This window comes from Seriola lalandi, unplaced genomic scaffold, assembly GCF_002814215.2.
Source record: "Seriola lalandi dorsalis isolate HSWRI2012SDOR001 ecotype SW California unplaced genomic scaffold, Sedor1 jcf7180002051954, whole genome shotgun sequence".
Lineage (NCBI taxonomy): Eukaryota > Metazoa > Chordata > Actinopteri > Carangiformes > Carangidae > Seriola > Seriola lalandi.
In genome coordinates, this window is record NW_019522507.1 from 77,433 (window position 1) to 99,491 (window position 22,059).

The 22,059-nt window shown below is 39.6% G+C and overlaps 1 protein-coding gene across 1 annotated transcript in view; it reads right to left on the reverse strand.

Moving 5' to 3' along the window:
• Positions 1-729: 729 nt before the first annotated feature.
• Positions 730-22,059, reverse strand: part of lrrtm4l1 (leucine rich repeat transmembrane neuronal 4 like 1) — a 57,062-nt gene continuing 35,732 nt past the window's right edge. Inside the window, exon 3 of the mRNA XM_023399460.2 lies at positions 730-3,467. Coding sequence (XP_023255228.1) covers positions 3,402-3,467 — 66 coding nt within the window. The 3' untranslated portion in view covers positions 730-3,401. The remainder of the gene's footprint in view (positions 3,468-22,059) is intronic.

Genomic DNA, 22,059 nt, shown 5'->3' on the forward strand with positions numbered 1-22,059 from the left:
GTGTTAAATTATTAACAGAAATTAACAGATTCATTGATAATGGAAATAATTGTTAGTTGCAGCTCTACTTTGGTGCATGGAACTGTCTCCTGTTTGGCAAATGAGGGTAAAACTGAAACTATATGCATGGACCGAGACCACTGGGGACAAAAGGAAAAATCTCTGTCTATTACTTTGGTGAAGCAACCCTTTAGACAGGTGGGGAGGAAGCAGGGAATAGAGATGGCGACGAGTGACCAAAAAACGTCACAAATAATGGGAAGAAACCAAAAGTGAGTGAGATCTGGGCACCCGACAGAGAGGAAGGCAGGCAGGATGAGCAAGGGAGAGATGTAGTAGCAGAGGGAGATAGGTAGAGAGTATGTATATGTGAAAATACCACAGGGAGCATCGGGCAGATTGGCCATCTGGACCTCTGAGCTGACAGCTTGACATGTTCCAAGTGCAGTGAATGTGCAGCAAATTCACTAAGCAGGGCCCCCTCTTGAGATATGCAACACATTACACAAGAAGCGTAATTAGAGGGCTGGTGGGGCCCGCAGTGAACGTCACCGCGAACAGAGCGGTCGAACAGAGATCAATGTTCTGCTCTCTAAATTAATGAGGCTAATGTTGATGTGACAGCCTCGTCGCTGCAGATCTGCGGGGAGCAGGACAGGATTTCAACGGGTATGAATGGAGACATGAGCAGGGTACAAGCTTATTCAATTAGAGTGGCCAGCACTAACACAATCAGGAAATGCTTTGTACACATGCATACACACATACAGCCTGAACACAAAAAATGATTAATGATTATTTTAATTTGACCAATTCATATTGCTCAACAATAAAGTCATTATTTTCATTATAAAACATACTGTTGAAAGTGAACAAAGAATACAGCTGCTTACTAAATATCAACAAATTGAAGGGGGGAAAGCAGAAATTTACAATAGAAAATTACCATTTTCTGGCGTAGAAAGATTATGTTTGCAGGTTGAAACAAACAATTCACAACTAAATGCGTCTCAAATATAATTAAAAACTTATAATGGATGAAACACAAGCACACGCAGAATCACACACAGCAACATCTGCTATCTCTTCTCGAGAGGAGAGAGAGAAAGAGAGAGAGACGGGCTGATTATTTTAAGGAAAGTGAAGCATGTGTTAAACAGAAGTCACAAAATGTAAAGCAGTGCTCAGAGTTATCTTTCAGACAAGTGCTTCCTAACCAAGACTGTCGTTGCAACATTGGTTCACAAAGACGTACACATTACACACATGGGGAAAAAAAAGCAGATTCGGTTTACAGAGCACTGCTGGATGTGAGAGGAGTTGAGGCTTCTTTTGATTTTTCGTGGATTTCTTTTAAAGGTGCTATATGTAACATTCAGGAAACCCCTTGTTAATAATGATAATAATGGTGGCCATTAAGTGAACTAGAGTTAGCATAGGTACAGTGAGCATTCAGGGAATCAACCAAAACAGTGACGTGACATAGCCTATATGAGAGTGAATATAACCATAGTTTGACTATAAATTAGCTATACTTTAGACTGTATTTGACTTTCCAGCGCTGACATGGTGCTAAAACAAAGTGTGGGGGCAGGTCTGGCTATGCGAGACCATAGTTTGGCTAACGCTACTGTACAGAATGGGTCTGGCAGTGGGTTGAGGCAATGACAATACTAAACCATCAGGGGATATAGGAGTGGTACGAGTAACCTTAGACTGGAAAAATGTCAAATACATTTCGTTTTGTGCTGGGAGCCGGTTGTTGGTGACGTTAGCGGACTTCAGTTCTAAGCTAACGTTAGCTAGTGTTGCACACTGTTGGTGCTGTAGGGCAGTGGTTCTCAAAGAGGGGTCTGTGGACCCCGAGGGGTCCTTGAGGCATTTCCTGGGGGTCCCCAGGACAGAGGGGAATCATTTATTTCCACTGTAATTCCATGGATTTCAAAAACTTTCTGTGATAAAATATCTAAAAGCAAAAATCTTATCAGAGTGGGGTCCATGGTGTAATTTGTGTCAGTTCAGGGGTCCTTGATGTGAAAAGGTTTGAGAACCAGTGCTGTAGGAGAGCGAATACATCTTGGGTCTCATTTTTTAGGTTCACCATACTCCGTTCACACATTGGCAATAAAAAAGTGATTAACACATGTAAATTACACCACATTCTTACATATAGTACCTTTAAGGGGACAAATCCTGGATAGTTTATAACCCATGGTTGGGAGAGCCAAACGCCAAAAAAAAATGCTTCATTTGGCTCTTTGGTATTTGGTGTTGATAATGGCAGGAACACATATTCATAAAGTACAACATTAACAACATTACAATTGCAGAAAAGTACATTTTAGCCTTGATAGGAGCTTTTTTCTTTTTTCCCTCTTTTGCTTTTGATTGCCTCTCCTGTCCTCCAAATCAAACTAGATCGCCACTGTTTGATTGCAATTAGAAACAACTTAGAAATTTTTTTTAAAAAGAGCAAACAAACAAACAAACAAACAAACCAAAAAAAAAAAAAAAACTCACCAAAAGTCATTGGCTGGGGGATAGTTTGCTTTTCCTCTGGCAACTTTTCCCACGCTTCAAACAATCTTCCAGCTGCTGACTTGATTTCCACCTCACTCCTCTTTACTGACAGGTGCACAGAAAATCAGTGACTCATCTCATAATTTTTCCGCTCCAGTGAGGCACATTTACATCATCCTTTGATTAGTCTATCTTAAAAAAAAAAAAGAAAAAAAAAAGAAAAAAATACTGAAAGATGAAAACATGATGCTTCATATGGAATCAAAGTATGCAAACCCACTTTAAATTATACACAGCTGTGTTAGCAGAGTGGTCAGAGCTACCTCTTCAGTGCATTTTCAATAATGATTCATTGCTCAGTTTACACTTTTTTAAAGCCTCTTGGATTTTGTACAGTCGTTTGCCTGTCATTTTTAAAACAATGCCACGTTGTCCTCATGGAGACAATAAGCTATTGCAGTCTATACAGTAAGCTCACGTGTTGGTTAGAACCATCCATCAGTGCTCATGAGTCTTCTTCCAGTGCTCTGCTGTTCACCATAGGACTGCATTTCCACAATGATCGACGTCAGTGTTTGTGTAGTGAAAGCGTGAAGAAATGCAACAAAGCTGATGACCAGTGACCACAGGTCAAAAAAAAAAAACCAAAAAAAACATGTTATAAAATCTTAAGAAAAAGAAAAAGACAGTATTATCTCCTCTTTGCCCTGGTCCATGGCTGTCCTTGTTAGCGTGGAGGACCATTTGAAATGTATTCTTGAATGTGAGTAATGGGAGTAGGATCCTGATGGGTTCTCTTCACGTGTCCCTCTCCTGTGTATCCCTGTTTCACTGTGGTTTGCTGCAACCATCCAAAGCAGTTACCTTTGTTGGTGGGGGGGTTAATGGATGGTAGGCACATCTCCAAGCCAGGCACCAGGTAGGGGGCGTGGACACGTATACTCATTCTGCAAGGAAAGAAGAAAAAAACCAAAAAAAAAAAAAAACAAAGACAATAAAGTTAAAGGCATTTAACGGCTGCTCTGTGCCAGTTACAGAGGTGGTGGTTACAATGTAAAGTTAATTACAGTGCCCAGTGATTTGATAACAGTACAATGGGGCTGTGACAGTGCCAGTAAAGCAAATTAGGGTAAGCAATTAAGCAGATGATGAAATCTCATGTGCTTCTAGATAGCTCAGAAGGCAGAGGTGGATTCACTTCCCTAGTGTCTCCCAAAGATTAAATGAACACACAGAACTCTCCTAAGTGTTCATTATGAAAATGTTAATTAACGATGAAATAATCAAATAAAAATGTTCAATTGAACCTGCCTACCTGCACATTTTCGTCGTTTTTATGTTGTGTATTATCTGCTACCATTGAAATTTCAATTACTGAACAACATGTCAGGGATTATATGGAATTATTATGGCATATTGTATTGTATACGAATTTGCAGATATTTAATATAAAAAAAGCCTCTTCTTCATTCACATAATAGGCTTATTGAAAAACTGGGGATAGGTAGAGGCACTAAGGTGCAAATACTGAAAAAGGATGCAGAAGCAAATACAAGCCATAATATTACACTATTCAATAAATTTTCAATAAAGCCAAAATACAGTAGAGTGACTGGACATTTGCTTACTTCTTTAATGTATCCCTAATGCCTATACAGTTATACTTTTATACAGAGTAAAAAATACATCTAGGGGGAACAAACAGGCTCTGTCCTGTTGCATAGCATATTTCCATCACGAGAATAGTAAATTAGAAATCATGACAAGTGAATAATTCAAGACCTTTAAATGTCAGCGCTTTCCCACAGGTCAACTCCAGCTTGTTGAGATGTTGTTGCAAATTAGTAAGAGTTTTTGACATTCCCCTCCTCATTTAAGAACCAAAAAGCCTTGAATTGATCTGCACACTGAAAGAGAGGCAGAGGCACAGTCATGCCACAATATCAGGTTTGCCTCGAAGCGTTCGCGCCGTTGAAAACCTCTACTTTATGACTTAACCTTTAAAGAGAGGCTATTTTGCGACTTGGCTACAGGTAAATCCGCGATGCCTTAATAACACAAATGCTGTGGAGTTTTTGCCAGGCTAAGCAACTTCTAAAGCTTTCAGAATCTCGCTCGAAAATTACCCCGGCTCAACTTTTTTCTGCTGCACAGGCTGAGATTGTTGTCAGTGCGAGGCAGATCTCTGTAACACGGGGCTCAGACGAGTATGCCCTGAGCAGAACTTTGATTTAAATGTTATCAAACAGGCTGACAAGTCTTCACTCATCGCTTTATCTACCTCTCAGGTGGATGTGAGCGAGGAAGTGAAGACAGCTGCACAAATTGTCATACCTTAGACAATTTCAGCACAGCACAAAAAAAAAGAAAGAAAAAAAAAACAGAAAACAACTGGCAGCAGAATCTCAGGCTTTGCTCTAAACACATGCACTTTAATGTCGGCTCTGATGCGAGCAACGCCAGAGACACGGAGGTGGAGGCATACAGCCCGTCTGAACAGGCAGACACGTGCTGAAACAGAATCAGGTGGAGGGCGGGAAAAAAAAAAAAGCTAAGATAAATGATGAAATTAGTCGATCATCTAACCACCTAATTTTTGTAATTACGCAGATTACACAGTGTATATTACAGACATGTTTCACCCCATTGCAACTAGTAATGGAGTGTGCGCCGGCACTGACGGTGTTGGTTATCTGGTAATAACTAAGGAATTAAGCGATAGCACGGCAACTTGTATGGATTTCTTCATATATATTTTGTACTCTATTTCATTTGGTCTCAATCTCTGACATGTTAGAAGTTATTCAACATTCTGCTGGTTACAAGTCATTTATTTATTTATTTATTTTCTTGGTTCTTCACAGGCCCGGCTTTAGACTGCTTTGACTGGGGTGACATTAAGAGATATTGACTGGTCACTAAATGCCAGACTTCAAGATTCATTACTGGGGCGCTTTATGAATGTTTTTTAGGACTGTAAGCAATAACATGCACTGTTGTATTTATCTAAAACTAAAGCCAACTTTATTTATATCTATTCTTACATGGACTGGTATATTAAAAATAATAATAATCTGCCTAAAGCCAGTATATTTTTGTAGTCTACTCATGTATTTTCTATTCGAATGGGATGCTACAATGTAATAAATGTCAGTTTTAGATTTTAAAACTGGGGGTGCACTGCACTGCACTACACTGGTTCGGGGGTCGGCATCGAAATGTTAACGAAGTTTTTACATGATCAGACCAACAAATCGGATTTATATAATCTTTGATTATTTGAATGTGGCATGTTTATGATTGGTCAAATCAACAAGGATAAAATAAAATACTTATTTTTTTAATTTTGGGATGAAGCAGGACGATTTGGTGGGGCTGTCGGAGAATTTGGTGGGGCATTGACCCCCCCACCCCCCGTGCCCATGCCTAGAGCCGGGCCCGGTTCATCAGCTTAAAATATTCGCTTTCACACTGTTGAACCTGAATCTATCCAGCGTGAGCTCAAATTAAGCGACACGGCAGCAGTTTGAAAGTCACTGCACATCATCTCTTCCATCTGAATTCGAGAGATGTTCTCAACACACACACCTCGGTGAGTGACTGCAGGAGTGCACTGCTTGTAAGACAGCGGTCACAGGGCCGGCTGTTGTTCTCACAACAAGAGGAAATGGTTAACCAATCGTTTCACTTCATTCTTTGTTTCTCTTTGTTTTTGTTTCTTCTGTAGTTTTGCTGCTGTCGTGATGCATTATGTCGTTGTTTTAGCGCAGCTCAAATATTTGCCTCACAGATATCTGAGCTGCTGTTTGCAGGAACTCATTATACTTCTCCAACATGATTTTCTTCAAGTGCTCAGCTAAATGAGGAGCATTGTAATTCACTCTGCTGCTCACATCTCTCCAAACACTTGCATTGCAAACAGCCATTAGTCGTTTGATGGCTTTCAGCCATAAGTTAGAGACTTTTTTTTTTTTTGTTTGTTTGTTTTTTTTTTGTTTTTTTTTGTTTTTTTTTGTTTTTTTTACATCACTTTGCATTAAAGGACTGGATAGCTAAAGATGTGTTTGTCAACACACCCCACCCCACCGATCCTCATCACTTCTGCTTCTGGCGTGCAAGACCGAGCGCTCGCTCCTTGATGGTGACAAGCTGTTACTCTGCAGTGAGGAGGAAGAACCTCTGCACTCTCTCAGCACTGGAATTTTCCAGTTGTATAAAGGGGAGTAAAAATCCTCTGCTGCTGTTCCTCCAGTATTGTTTTCTGGGGGCGACACTAGTGGCCTTTCACAACAAAAGCAATATTGCAGCAATATGCTGCTGCCACTTCCATGAAAAAAAAATACAAAACTCTAACAGCAAGGCCAAGGTGATGTCCTCGAGTTATGATGCGCCGACAATGACCCAGGATGAACTTGGAGAACATTCTGGTCAGGGGTCCCTCCTTCCCACCGATACAGGGTGGCGGCGTGAGGAGGAAGTGGAGCTGCTGGTGATTAATTCTGCTCAAGATCACAGAGAAAACCTCTGTCGCTGCCTTAGAGCACAGCACATTCCAAAGGCATATGAAATGCCAGAGCTAATGTGATGTCCAGTGACAAGCCAATAGCTGTCAAGACACATCTTAAAGATCTGAGTCTGATTTATAATTTTGGAGAGGAAAAACGGATTCATTTACCTTCAGGACAAACACCAACTGTCCCTTGTAGATCTCATAACCACATAATAATCTACCCGCGGGAAGTGTTGCGTTTGCACACGCTCTATAGCAAGAAAAAAAAAAAAAAAAAAAGGGCATTTCTGTCACGTCCTTCCCCACACTTGATTTTTTCAGTTATTGGAAAAAGCTCAAGTGGAAAGAACGCTCGCAGTGGTTCTGGACAACTTTCTCGTGACGCTCAGAGATGACTTGGCTGATGTAGCCTCCTCCCTGGTTAGTCCCCTAACGCGCTGTCACAGGAGCAGCAGCTCAAGTGGTGAAATCCTGGGATGGCTTGGCTCATGAGTCGAGGACTGTCCCCTGAAGTGTTGTGCATCACTTTGGAAAACATAAAGTACGCCCTTGAAAGTTCATGATACTGTACGAAGACTGTATCAGTACATGGAGGGCCCTCATATTACCGATACACCAGCTGTGGATGTTATTGGTCAGTACGGCCACTGGTCTAACCTGGTAATGGTTTAAGGTTAAAAAGGGATCTGTGTATAAATCTTTGGCAGCACACACAAGTGTTTGTACACAAGACTGGAAACACAGGTGCAATTCTGGAAACAGTGATGCAGGGGAATGTGAATCTCTTCTACTGCAGATCCTCAGCTGTTTGTCCGTTTTTTGTAAAAGAAAAATGGCCAAATAAAGGTCCTGCCCTTATTCTCAGTATTAGGTTTATAGTGTGAAACCATTGATTCTGATAAATGGTGTCAGATAGCACGGCAGGGGAAACAGTGACACAGGTCTCCATCCAAATGTAGCACAAATTTGAACCGAATTTCCCCGAAATCCCTTAAGAAGTGCAAATGAATGAATGGATGTATTTTCATTCATTACTGTTATAAAAAAAATGAGAGGATGCAAATGTCAAGATAAACAGCTGGCAGCATTAATTCTACGGTCGAGTGCCATTTAACCACTGCAGACAAAGAGAGTCTGATGTTTAAGTCACATGCATCATGTGTGTCATGATTTACTCATCAGGTCTGTTTCTATCACTGAGCACTTAGTCACATTTTTTTACTTTTATGGAAGTTTTCTACCCAAGTGAAGCATAACATTTTTTTTTAAATATTGCATGTGTTTTTATTTTATTTTATTTTATTTATTTAAACATAAAAAATAAGTGGATGGGAACACACTTAGTAAGACTTTGGTGTAATCTGACCTGTGATATGGCAGTTAAAAGCCTGGGAGATATAATCTTTAGTACAAGTAGTAGCCTCTGTGAATTATCTGTGAAAACTGAAGTTTATACATATGATAGACCCACACAAGTGAGTCCATGCTTTCACTGCTTTGATATCATTGCTAACACAACACTAACGATCTTAATTGAAAGGCAAACAGTTATACGTACGTGCTGCTCCCCTGCTCTGTAGCCAATCCAAAGGAAAACTACTTCTAAGACAAAGTTCTAGTCTTTTCAAGAACACAGGTTACATGCCCAGAGCTGTCCCTACTATCATCCACCCCCCTCTAATGCCTTTATGTGTTTTTAATTAGGACACTAATTAGCAGGATGCAAACACGATGTAATTAGTTTGCTCTCAGTCAGGACAGCTGGAAGTAACGCAGACATATGCCAGCCACTCTCAAAGGGATGGCAAGCCTCTTACTCCACTCAGGGCTCCAATTACCCTGTTCTGACTCCCCACCCCGTCCGTGTGAAGTAGCATGTTCCCTCATTTCCCTAAAGACCAGGAAAAGCGAGGCAGACAATGGGAACTAGACAGAATGTGTCAAGTAGATTCTTTCTGAAAAGGAAAAAAGTTAATGAGAACAGCGGAAAAACCGTCTGCACCGCAACTTTGGTGGTTGGAAATTATTACCATAACAAGGTCTGTGTGTATGAGCACGGCTGCTCGTTCGTATGTATGTACTGTATGTGCATACGTGTGTGTGTTGTGTGTGTGAACATGCATGTCTGTGTTAGATTCACACACTCATGTCAAACGAAATCATGACAGACATGGATCAGCTCTAATCTCCACGTACGATGCAGACAAAGGACAGATTAAAGCATCGGGCTTATTTCTGCTTAAAGGAAAACAACACTCATGAAAGGAAACTCTTCCTGGGGTGCTGATGCCTGTATAAGCTCTTGATCTCTGCAACACAGATACTTTCTCTTAATCTCTCTCCCTCTCTCTCTCTTGCGCACACACACACACACACACACGCGCAAACACACAAACAGATGATTAATCATGAGCAAGTGATATTTCCTAGTTAAAGCATTGATTTATTTTTGTTTGATGTGTCAGTGGCTGGTGAAAGAATGTAAAAGCACGACAAAGACGTTCCACAAACATCCACCGAAGTTGGTGCAAAGTAATTGGGATCGTCTCTTTGATAACAAGGCAGTGCTCACTGGGAAATATGTGGTAAAATAATGGACTTTCTACCAATGGTCTGACAAAAAGCCATTCATTAAGTCATTTTGTTTTCAGCAAGGTCACAGAACTAACACGACATATTATTGATGCAATGCATGCATCGTGGGAAAATTCTGTTATCTTTATCGTCCTTGTGTGTGTGTGTGTAGGCCTATAGTTTCTTTGTTTTTTATGTGACCTGTGACTCTCAGTGGTTATTTCCACAAACATTTCACGTCTAATATAAATATAAATGTAGAGATCAATATACAGTATAGTGCACATAATGTTGTTATTGTTTTGTAATGCATCCCCATCTCTTTTTAATTATGTGTGTGTGTGTGAACAGATTAATATTCGTGCTGAGAGCATGAATGCATGAAAATATGAAGCAAATGCATTAATTTGTCTCCAGCCATGCTTCATGACTTTAAGAGAAAATACAAAATGCATTGATGGAATGATTTGCAATGATGGGAATTCGTCAGATACCAATGCATGAAAAAAGATAAAATATCACAATACAACTTTACAGTCTGCATGTAATCAAACAGAGGCTGAACACCATTCACTAGTATTTCATTCTATCACATCCAGATCCGGGTTGGACAATATCCAAGTACATTTACTTGAGTACTGTAGCTAAGTATATGAAGTATCTGTACTTTACTTGAGTATTATATTTTTAAAAAACGTATCACTTTTACTCCATCGCACTTAGTCAGTGGAATGAATTTTCTTTTATTTTGAAAATGTGATGGACCGTACACTGTGTTCATCACAGGAGAAAAAAACAATCAGCCAACTCCTACACTGTCAGTCATGTTGTGTTGCTGCGTGTTTGAACAGCTCAGTTTGAACGATGGCTACGTTAGATAAGATTCTTCAGCAGAGCACCGCGGCCTTATCTTAAGTCCATGTCTGAAGTTTTAGAAATAAAGACAGATTCCTTTAGTTTTGTGTGTTTGCTGTGTTACCAGGACCAAACTTCATTACTGCCTGAAATACGAAAACGACAATAGCTCTTTTTGTTGATTAATTTCTGTTTTTATGGCCATTACTATATAAGCGTATCCTACAAGCTCTTTATTCTGCAGGTCAGTCAGTCAGTGAGTTGACATTTGTTGACACAAAAATGCCATTTTGAATTCTGACATATTTTTAAAAGCACTCCAGTTCTTTAACTCAAGTAAAAATCTGACTGAACAACTTTCACTTTAGAGTAATATTTGACCAGGAGCATCTATACTTTGACTCAAGTAGTGAAGCTGTGTTTTATCCACCTCTGATCCACATTGATTTGCATGTTACATTAATGACCTCATCACCTAATTCAAACTGTAAGAACAGCTGCAGCAGAAACAGCCAGCGTCCACTGAACTGTAGCAAATGCTACTTTAAAAAATGTTCGTATTTCTTTTTACCTCAGATTACTTTTTATTTCTAATTGCCAGTTGGAGGATGTCAGTGTGTTGGGTAGCTACAGTATATGTTTAACTAAACCTAAATGTGTTTATCCTCCTACACTATCCTTTCCTCTAAACACACAAATGTATTTCAATAGAAGCGAGGATACACTGACCCACATCTAAGTGGGCCAGTGAGAGTAGGCCGCTCTAAAAGAACATCATTTGAAGTTAAACAGAGAGTGATTTTGTGCATGTATGCATTAAGCATGAGGCACACACCACGGTCTAAAGGTAGAGCTCAAAGATCTCCCAGAGGAAATCCAATCCACCGAGCTGTGGTTAGGAGCATACTGAGCATGTCCCTAATGAAATGTCTCAGTGTGTGCACATATTTATGTAACTGCATGCAAGTGCATGCTTATCTGTGCGTGAGAGATGTGATTTATCATGATTGTGATTGATGCAGGTGATAGATGGCCACATTAGGGACAGCAGGGTCTCCCCACACCCTCCCTGTCTCTCTCTGTATATATCATGTGCTGAGCAATAAATTCTATTCCACATTTCTGGAACAAAAAAAAAAAAAAAAAATAAATAAATTAAGGAAGCAAGAATTTCTTACCCTTGTTGGATACATGTATCATTTAAGGGATAATACCACATTCTGCTTGTGTAATGGTGTAATTGTCACAGTGTCATCTATTACTCATGTTCTAACACTAACTGACTCACACTAGCCAACAAACTGCCATGTCATTAAATTAAACATCTTTTATGATCTAGTGTTTCTTTATTGTAGATAATCTTTGATAATGTTCTTTTGTTATGAACATCATCAAAACAAAAGTTCCCGTGCCTTCGAATTTCTGCTCCAGCGTTGCTAGGCAACATGTAGGCTAGCTAAACATCAGTGGGATGATATCAGCTTGAGTATATGACTATGCCCGGATTAATTAATTAATTTTTTGTAGTCTTAACCAATTTTGAAATAGTTTTCATCAGACAGTTTCAGTGATGATCTCCTCCGAAATCATGAATGCACTCAAAACTTCAGGAATACAGTGTCATACAGTGTCGCACCACAGACAATAAGAGGATCTGTCCAACTGAGATATGATATAGATCACCTTAACTGTCCCTCTCTTCAACCCCTCACTCCCTCTTTTCCATTATGCTCTCTGTCTCTCTCTCACTCTCTCTTTCTCTCTCAAACTTGAGAATTCTCTCCATCTGTTCATTACATCAGCCTCAGCAGTGTCGTACACATTTCGCTTTAACTTCTCCCCTACAGCTGTCCCTCAAACCTGTAGGACACCTGTTTCAATTACAAATATATTACTTATTTAGTAAATAAGTGAATACTAATAAGGTTTACATTTCTTGGTTGATTCATGGTCAGCTTCAGCTGCAACTCCATCATTAAGTTTGCTATGGCAGTGGTTCTCAAAGTGGGGTCAAGGAACCCTCAGGGATCCTTGAGCAGAGCAAAAACACTTTCTGTAATAAAACATCTAAAAGCAAAGATATTATCAGAGTTTGAGTTTGAGAACCACTGCGCTATAGTATATTTCAACTGGACAGATAGTTGTTCCCATAAATGTGGCTATTGTGACTCTACGGGTCATGCTAACCCTTCACTCACCACCTCTGTTGTAGAGATTTGGGCAAAGACTCGTGCAGAACAATGAACACACAGGGTAAGCTGCAGGAGCCTTGTACAGCTTTCCAAATAAACATGACTCACACATGACTCATTTCAGATGCTTGTCCGTGAGTCTGATGTGAAAGTAAACACAAGAAGTAGCCACATACTGACTGATTAAGGATGTACTGGGTCTTTCTCTCTGAAATACTCTTCCATATTTATCTGCATCTGTTTGTTGGCTGGACTGGCCACGGTCCAGAGCTACATGGTCCATGTTCTTTGAGGCAGTTTGTTTTTCCGTTTTAAACCAAAAACCATGCATATATTTACACATTCAGAGAATGCCTACCCTATTCTATTGGCTTTTATTTTGAAATATGTACCTTTACTTCCGTTCCATTTGACTACCGTTCTTCATTCTTTAATTAATCCAGGAAAAATGAAAAAAAGGACGATGCAAACACCAGAATTGGACAGTTTCTTCAAATTTTATGTTCTTGTTTTTTGTTTTTTAATTCTGACAACAAAAACTGCAAAACTGCTCTGTTTTTCTTCTTTTTTTGGTTTTGGGGTTTAAAAACCAAAAACCAATCTGCCTGAATGTATCCTAATTCTACATCCCCAAATGTTCCCGAGTGAGTGATGAGGTTACACCATTGGTCAACCAAGTGTTGGACGTCTTCCATTGGCCATTGCTCTTTAAGAAAGATAGTGGGTGTGTACAGTGGTTTTCATTTTCGGACCCCTCCAGCAACTTTCTATAAAAAAAAGCACCTTACGACAAATCTAGCAACTTTGTGGACAAACCTTGGCTACTTTCCGTTGAAGAGAGTCGCCAGTGCTGCCCCGCGAGCGAGAGGAACACCTCTCTCTGTGTCCGCTCTGTTCAGTGAGTGGCAGAGAGGCGGAGCAGCAGTTTGTTACCCAGACGTAGGCTGTGCTCTGTGTGAGAGACAAAATGAGACAGACATTCTGGCCGTTATAAAATCAGGATTTTAGCAGCAGCAGAGCAGCAGCTTGGAAATGGCTCGGAGGTGACTGCATGTTGTCTTAATGGGCCGTGTTTCAGTGTCTACTTCATACTTGGAAAACTTGTAAATGAGAACAGCTTTATTGGGAATTCAGCTGTATTAAATGACTGTATATGTGAGCGCAGAGAGGCGGAGAGAAGCAAACATAAAGGGCAGAAACTGGGTGACACTTGGCAGAATGCAAATATGACGCATGACGCCATGAATCCGCTAATTAGTAAATTAGTAAATTAGCAATTAGCTAATTAGCATATTACATCATCTAGCAACATTTAATGACTTGTCAAGCAGACTTTCCACTGAGCTTATTGCAGTGGTGGATTATCTCGTGTACGACTGTGAGGAAGATCTCCGGTCATGGTAGAACATATTTATTTGAACTGGAGTGCAGAGGCGAGAAACTAAATCAAATGGAAGAGGAAAGACAAACAATGGAGGCAAAGGCAGAAGCAACAATGCGATGTGTGTGACTCACCAACAATAAACACCTTCAGCATTTCCCATCACCCACTATGACCCATCAGGTGTCTACCCTGCTGTGGAAAACATCCTATAACGAGGACACATCACCAACTGGTCTGGAAAACTACTGTAGAGCCTTACAGAGAGAATTGGACCCTGTGTTGCACACCCTCCACTCTGCTGGACCTGCACACCGGACGGGTGCAGAACCGCAGCTGGTAGGATTATGAATGATCCTCAGTACTCTAGCAATAGACTGTTCCAGCCTTTATATCCAGGTAAATACCTCTGTGACCACAAGTCCAACACGGAGAGACTCCGAAAAATGTTCCTCCCTCAGACCGTTAGGATGGTGAACTCTGTCCTCCATATATCCTCGGCCTCGTCTAGCACCTTGTCCTCTGTGAATCCACTGCATCGCCTCACATATTGACACTCAGGCCTGTATAAAGTTTTATTGTAAAGCTTTCTTTAGAGTCGTGAGCTCTGTGAATGTAACATTTTTACCCATATTTAAATGTTTTGCACCTTGTATTTTTTAAATTATACTATATATTTTTTATATTTCTTTTTTTCACTATAGTCTCTTCTTAGCTTTAAGAACATACCAGATTGCTTTTGCCTCCTCATTTTGTTTGTGTATGTGACTACTAAACCTGAATCCTTGAATTCAGAAGTTGATAGAAATAAATTAATAATGTGGCTTTGACTGTGTGTGTTTTGCTAATCTAGTGAATTAAATTAAACCTGGAAAATCAAGGTTCTTGATTTTGATTCAAAAGAAATCATCTAAATCTGATAAAGATAATAATATCCTGGTTTTAATGCAACCAGACATACTACAGCAAAATCTCGGACAGTTCGCAGCTTCCCATCTTCTCTTTGCATATAGCACAACAGCCCTGCTGTGAAGCGTACTAGTGTAAGACTGACACTATGTTTCAATCCAAATCCTCTCTCTTCAGCCGCATTTCTGCCGGTGCCCTGCTGGAAATCGAGCGTCACAGGGGTTCTGCTTTGGTCATGTCTGCTTTACCCGCAGATCCTCTTCTCTCGGCTCAGGACATCCCCCTCAGCTCTTCTCTGTAACTAATACTCCGTTTCTACGGCTGCGTTTCTGTACTTTGTTTGAATAAAAACAAGTTTTTCCATCCTCGAGGCCATCCTGCTTGTATCTGGGAATAGTGGGTCATAACTAAATAAGAGGTAAAAAAAGCATCAATACGCTGTGTTTACTCCTAGCTGCAAATGTGCCACAGACCTGAAGTCATGTTTTTCTCATTTTCTGTTATTGACTTTTATTTTTCCGCGAGAAAAATTAAATGGAGAAGTGTTAGACAGACTGTAATGACTTGCTGTATGAAATAACCCAATAATAACTAATCAGAGGGAAGAAAAAGTCGCCGTAAATTAGTATTGTGTATTATTTCTGTGGTCAGAGACGGTTCAATTAATCAACATTTTATAAGCATGAATAACTCATTACCAAAGCCACATGCTGGACCCAAGAGTCTGGTCTTTGATTTCATGTAATATAGTGCAAAACTATGCTGCAGCATGTCAGTCTTGCTGAAATATTTGTACCCAGGGATTTTAGAAAGTGTCACTCTATCTTTACTTCCAAAGACTGACTGAATAAACATCTTTATACGCATATCAAAATCTGTACTTGGTGACTCAGTGCAAATCAATTCAGGCCTGTCCTGATGCAACACAATGCATTCTAATATGATTAAGTATGATAGAATAGTTGTAAACACTTTTATTATTCCATTATTTCTACTGGACAGTATTTTGGCTGCAGGAGGGCATTGTTGGCGTCAGTAAGAGAGAAAGATGTAAATTAAAATGGACTCCTTCATATTGTAATAATCATGATAAAAACCTTTTTAGATGATTCATTACATTCTGTTTGGACAGATATCAGCACAATCTTATTTTACTAGAAGTAAAATAGAAACCAGACGACTCAAATTAAGCCTGCCTTGCTCATTCATAACGTTGTGCTGTGTGTTTCATACAGTGTATATGCAGCGTCTTCAGTAACTGATTCTGACCATGCGGAGCTCCTGAAAATAGTCTATACTGAAAGATTTTGATGGCAGAGTTACAGCTGGCTGTAGGTGAAGTGAACCATTCACAAAAAAGATGCTTCAAAGAAATCACAGGCAGTTAGGAGCCACTTTTAAAATGAAATGCTATAAATATCATCAATCTCAAGTCCTTGTCCAGGAGTTGTCTGCTCATTTAATGGTGATTTGACCTGATTGTGGTGAACTGAAAACTGAACGTATGTAATTCCTCATTATATCTTCATGCGGTGTAAAATTAGACCAAATCCATTTACATGCAATCATCCTAACCGTTTTATTCCTTTAGTACATGTCCACTTCACTGATTTGACATCTTTGTGGACAACGTTCGACTTTGTATTACGAAGAAGGTGGAGGGGTTTTCCTATTCACTTCAACATGTTCAGAAATCTTTGACACTCAGCATCTGGCAACCACTACAAAAATTAAGTTTGATTTATTATTCAACAATGGAAAAGACTGCTTACTTTATTAGCTTCACAACAGCCTCTTCCAAATGACATGAAGTGTAAAATTAGGTAATCAGGCAAACAACTGCTTTTAAGTCGATTACGCAGAACAATTAGTCGATTGGAAGAAAAATAAACCAATTTGTTAGATAAATGAATAATTGTTTTAGTAATTCTCTCTGTCTTAGTTATTCTCACTCATAAATTATAAATGAAATGCATTCATGTAATGCTTTGCTACCTTAGCAGACAAACCACTTTACATCTAATTCACCCATTCACACAAACACTCACACACTGATGACAGCAGAGTTGCCATGCAAGGCACTGGCCTACCAACTGTGAGCAACTTGGGGATTGCCAACCCGGAGATTAAAGATCCCATATTTGACACCTTTCCAGTGTTTCATTAGAAGTTTTGATATCCATAATAAGATACAGTTGTGGTTAAACCCTCTGGAGTCTCAGGCCTGTCAGACACTTTTGAGGTAGTTGGACAATGTCCTGACATTTTTATATATCACACCTATCTACGTAAAAACATTGATGCCAAAGTGCCACATGTGCTTATATTCACCACAAACTCAGCCCCAATAATCGGAGAGCAGTAAGAATGTCAATGTTCTTTTTTTTTGGTTAAATCAACTATAAACGTACACTTTTCAAAAACTGATTTTCTGAGATATTTTAAAAAGACACATAATAAACATTTCTGGCCAAGACTTTCCAGGTCTGAACCTCGTAAATATACATTATGTGTACACATAGATTTAGTATTTCAGCAATGTCATGTGGTTTGATTACTAAGGAGTAAGAACCTGGACTGACACTATTTTTTTCAAAGTCAGTGGCTACACGATGAATATTGATGGAGTGGGTGTCAACAAACTGTTAATAGTGTCCCTCCTCACTGTCAAAGGCAATGGCCCATCAGCCTGCAATGTTTGCAATGCTCGCTGCTATTTCTGCCTGGACAGAAAGTGCAATCACATTAAATTACTGGATTAATATGAAATTTGAACATCTGGCACAAGAATTTCCTTCGGGATGAATTTCTATCTTCTATCTTATTTTCATCGATTCATTTTCAGTCCTCATCAGGATGCCAAGCTTCAAAAACAGTTTCTGTCTGGACATCAGCTGCTTTGCACTTCCAAGGGGTTTTTATTTGTTTTAGATACAGGTCTTGCATCCAGCTGTAGTCTTCACCCTGCAGTCGCCAGCAAACTCAGTTGCAGGAAGTGAAACATGGAACAGAAATATGATGCGATATGATCTGTTGTGCGTGTGCAGAGTTGACGGGGGTGAAATAATTCACTCCCTCGTCAGAAACATCCTCAGCGGGATCGAGTCAGAGCTCAAAAAGGCAATGATCTTCCTTGCTGTCCTCACTGAGGAGTTGTTGTAGACATCTTGTCAATAGGAGTCAAATTTTCACACGGCCTCTTGGCTCGTAATGACACAATGATGACTGCTGAATTATCCTGTCATTATCGTATGAATAGCATCATTTGCAAATGAGTGGGCCATCAAGAGTTGCTGTCTGACTCTGAGATTGAAATATGTATGTTGTTCTTTTTATTCCCCTCACATATTTCTACAAAATAAATTCAGTGTCTAACTTTACATTTTAAAGTAGACGGCTTAAGGTTTCGGGGGATGTTTTCATTATGTTTTCGGGTTTTCCGTCCATCCGTAAGTCTTTCCCATTCTCGTGAAGCGATATCTCAGTGATGCCATGCCATGATTTCTGACCCCAGGGGGGTTAAGTACCAAAATCCAACTCAATATTGTGTTCTTCTTTACCAAACAGCTTCAGGTGCATTACCACCACCTCTGGACTGGAGTAGAGTCGAGAGAAATTAAAGACTGACTGCGTTGCCTTGATAAGATTTGCAATCTGGTCAACAGAAACTCATAGATGTGGCTCAGTGAAAATTAAAGTGTATTAAATCTCATCTGATTTTAGCTCCAGTATGAGATAATTGAAATGACCAGCGTTCAGACCTGGTATTAACATCTGTCCCAGGTGATCCAATCACAAGTGGGCAGCTCTAAGTTCAGGTGTGAACGCATCCAAGATGCATTGAGGACGCATTTGGGATCCGATCACTCAGACCACATTCGGAAATGGTCTTGGCCACATGTGGCCACATTCTTTTAGCAGTGTGAATGCAACCTGCATCCTGGGCCACACTGAAGGACCGCCTACTCAACTGATGTCCTCTGACACAGTCTAATTAGTCCCGCCAAAGCTTCATAATGAACCAACAATATTTCGCTTTTTCAAATGGATAAAACCCGAGACAAGCAATGGATACCTGTTTATTTGCATATAAAGTGGGAAGGTGAGATCTGATCACAAGTGGTCACATGTGGGGATGCATTTCGCAGTCAGATGAGAACTGACAAATTTAGATAATGATAGATTAATGCCAGTTCTGAACAGGGCCATGAAATCACATTTGTGTCCATTCCCACGATTATTTCAGCTCCAGATAACAACCTGTATCTACTCATCTCATTCATGTAATCCGTCCACCCTGGAACAACAATTTTCTCACTCTAGTGTGTACAGGGCATTTGCATTTGAATACAATGGTGCAGATTACATGAAATCACAGGAGACCAGGCCCAGCACAAATGGTGCCTCATTCAGTTATATTTTTTGGCACTTGTTGAGAGAGGGGAAAAGAGTTACTCACACACTTTCCCGCCCCCCAAATCTGAAATGGCTTTGACCTTTTCATCACAAGAGCTGCTTGTCAAAAGATTTCTATTGCTCTGATAAGGATAAGGGTCAGATTGTATTAATTATTTCATGAAATCTTTCCCTATTTCATGACATATAATTTTTTATCTCAGTGCTGCAAAAAAGATATGTCATTTTTCATTTTTTTGTGTAGGTCTGAGGGCTGAAATGTTCATGATCTCTCATTAGTTTCCTGACATCATACAATTCACATTATACCAAAGATGATGTCTCTAACAATGAAGAGACATGCTATGGAAATTCAAATATATCAGGACTCTGGCTGGGCTCTCTTATTTAATCCAACAAAACTGCACACAGTCTGGTCTTTAGACTACTTGGCCTCTAGTTTCTAGTATCCAGGCCAAAAGGATAAGCATGTTTAATTAAGTTTTATTTTTCCAATTTTGTTTAGCTTAATTAATTCATTAGCTTAATTTCCAACAGTACCCTGCCATGCTGAAACAATGCCAGTAAGAAATATGTGTTTTTCCATGTTAAATGTCTTTGGACACCAGTGGAAACTACAAGGCATGGTTATTGTCTTTCCATCCGTTGTTAAAAGTTCTTCATTCAGATCCTGATCATATGTTCCAAATCATCTCTGACTTCCAGACATAATAGGACTTGATCCCGAAGAACTGCCAGATGGCTCCAGGAGGCATCTTTCTCATTTCCCTCCCTTTCCCACTGGAGTGGCTGTTGACACTTGCCAGAGGGTGCAGTAGTGCAATTAGCACCCCTACTGCAACTACTAGTGACAGTGTCATACTAAATAGCAGGCGTAATTTGACATTTAACAGAAACTGAAATGCAAATCATATCATGATCCTGAATGCGATACCTTGAACTTTTCAAGCGCCCAGGTATGAAACACACGAGGATGTTAACCAATCCGCATTTACTACAATGGAAAAGCTTAAAAACTGGAAATAACTTGTATCTGATGAGTAGACCTGTTAACCAGGAGACGTAGGCTACCCATATTACATACAATAATGACAATAAAAATGGTCACAACTTTACTCTTCAGCATTAAAGGTCCCATATTTTATACTTTCCCATGGTTTTATTTGAAGTGTTGATCCATAAGAAGATTTGCAGTTTTAAGAACAAAAAACCATCTCAGTGTAGTTTACATCTCCTCTCTCAGGCTTCTCTCTTGAGCTCTAGTAACAACAAGTCGGTGAACCAATCAGAAGACAGACTTTGAGAGGCTGAGAATAAAAATATATAAATGCAGATTTCAGGTAAACACTGAGAGAAACCAAATCCTGCAAGGTTGGATGTTGGGTCCAGGTGGGCGGGGCTTGGGGCATGGCTGAGAGAGGTGACTGTTTTATTGTGACTTCCAAAGTTACAGAAGTCCTGACAACTCGTTTTAAGGCTCAGTTTCTGAATACAGGCTGTGTGTATTTCTCTGTGAACTGAGCGCTTTGATACTTTCACAGTATTAATATAGAACCTACACCTGCTTTATAATCGAAACAGACTTGGAAATTTACTAATTAATTTCACTTTATACAATATGGGACCTTTAAATAAAAAAACGCAGCTCAACGTTTGTACATAAACTGAACAAAACTTCATGTCAAAACATGTTAAGCTTGGTTTTTAGTAATAGTAGTATTTCTATATTCATATTCCATCACTACATTGTCTTTCTTCCAACAGTAAATCCTCCAATTTACAACCCAAGACAGGCCATTGAAAGCAAATCTACATGTGTTTGCTTTTTAAGTGGAGGGCTCCTGTGTGGTGTTGTGTAGTGGGTAACCTCTTAAAGTGTTTCTCACATCATTAGTTTTTACAAGACCCAATTAAGGGAGAATTGAAGGGGAATCATTATATGACTTAATTAATCGTATGTTTAATCGATAGCTCATGCAAAATGGCTGATAAATTGGCAAAAATCTGGCCACATTTGTGGCGCTATATAAATGTGTTATAGCCAATGACTGTATCTTTAAAAAAAAAAAAAGTGTCACAATACTTGTGATTTCAAGTCGATTTTTACATACAGGTGATACAGTGTATAGTATTATAATATATGAGCCAAAACATTATGACCACCCCTGTCTAATGTGCTGTTGATCTGTCACATACTGGCAAAAAAATCACAGACTCTCCACTTATTGTCTGATATATCCCAGACCTTGACATGTTATTTGCGACATCTGTGACTGGTCAAAATGTTTTGGCTCATCAGTGTTTGATTGAATTGTGGATATTTTTCAATTGTTTAGTCTATGAAATATAAAGTACAAGGTAACGTCTTCTTGTTGCTTGTTTAGTCTGTTCAACAGTCCAAAGACATTCGGTCTGCAACGATATCAAACTGAGAAAAGCAGCAACCAGTGAACGTTTGGATTTATTCACTTATTTGTTGTTCACCCTTAAGTCTGAAGTCAATGGTGCAGTGCTTCACTGTTATTTTAAGGGCGCATTATAAGATAGTAGCATGCGCCTACATGGGTGGGTGCACAACTCACTGAACTATACGCACACACACACACAGACACACATACACAACACAACGCAACGCAACGCAACTCAACACAGGTGCCCCGCTGATACTGAAATGGGGCGGAAGAGACAGTATGTATGGTTTC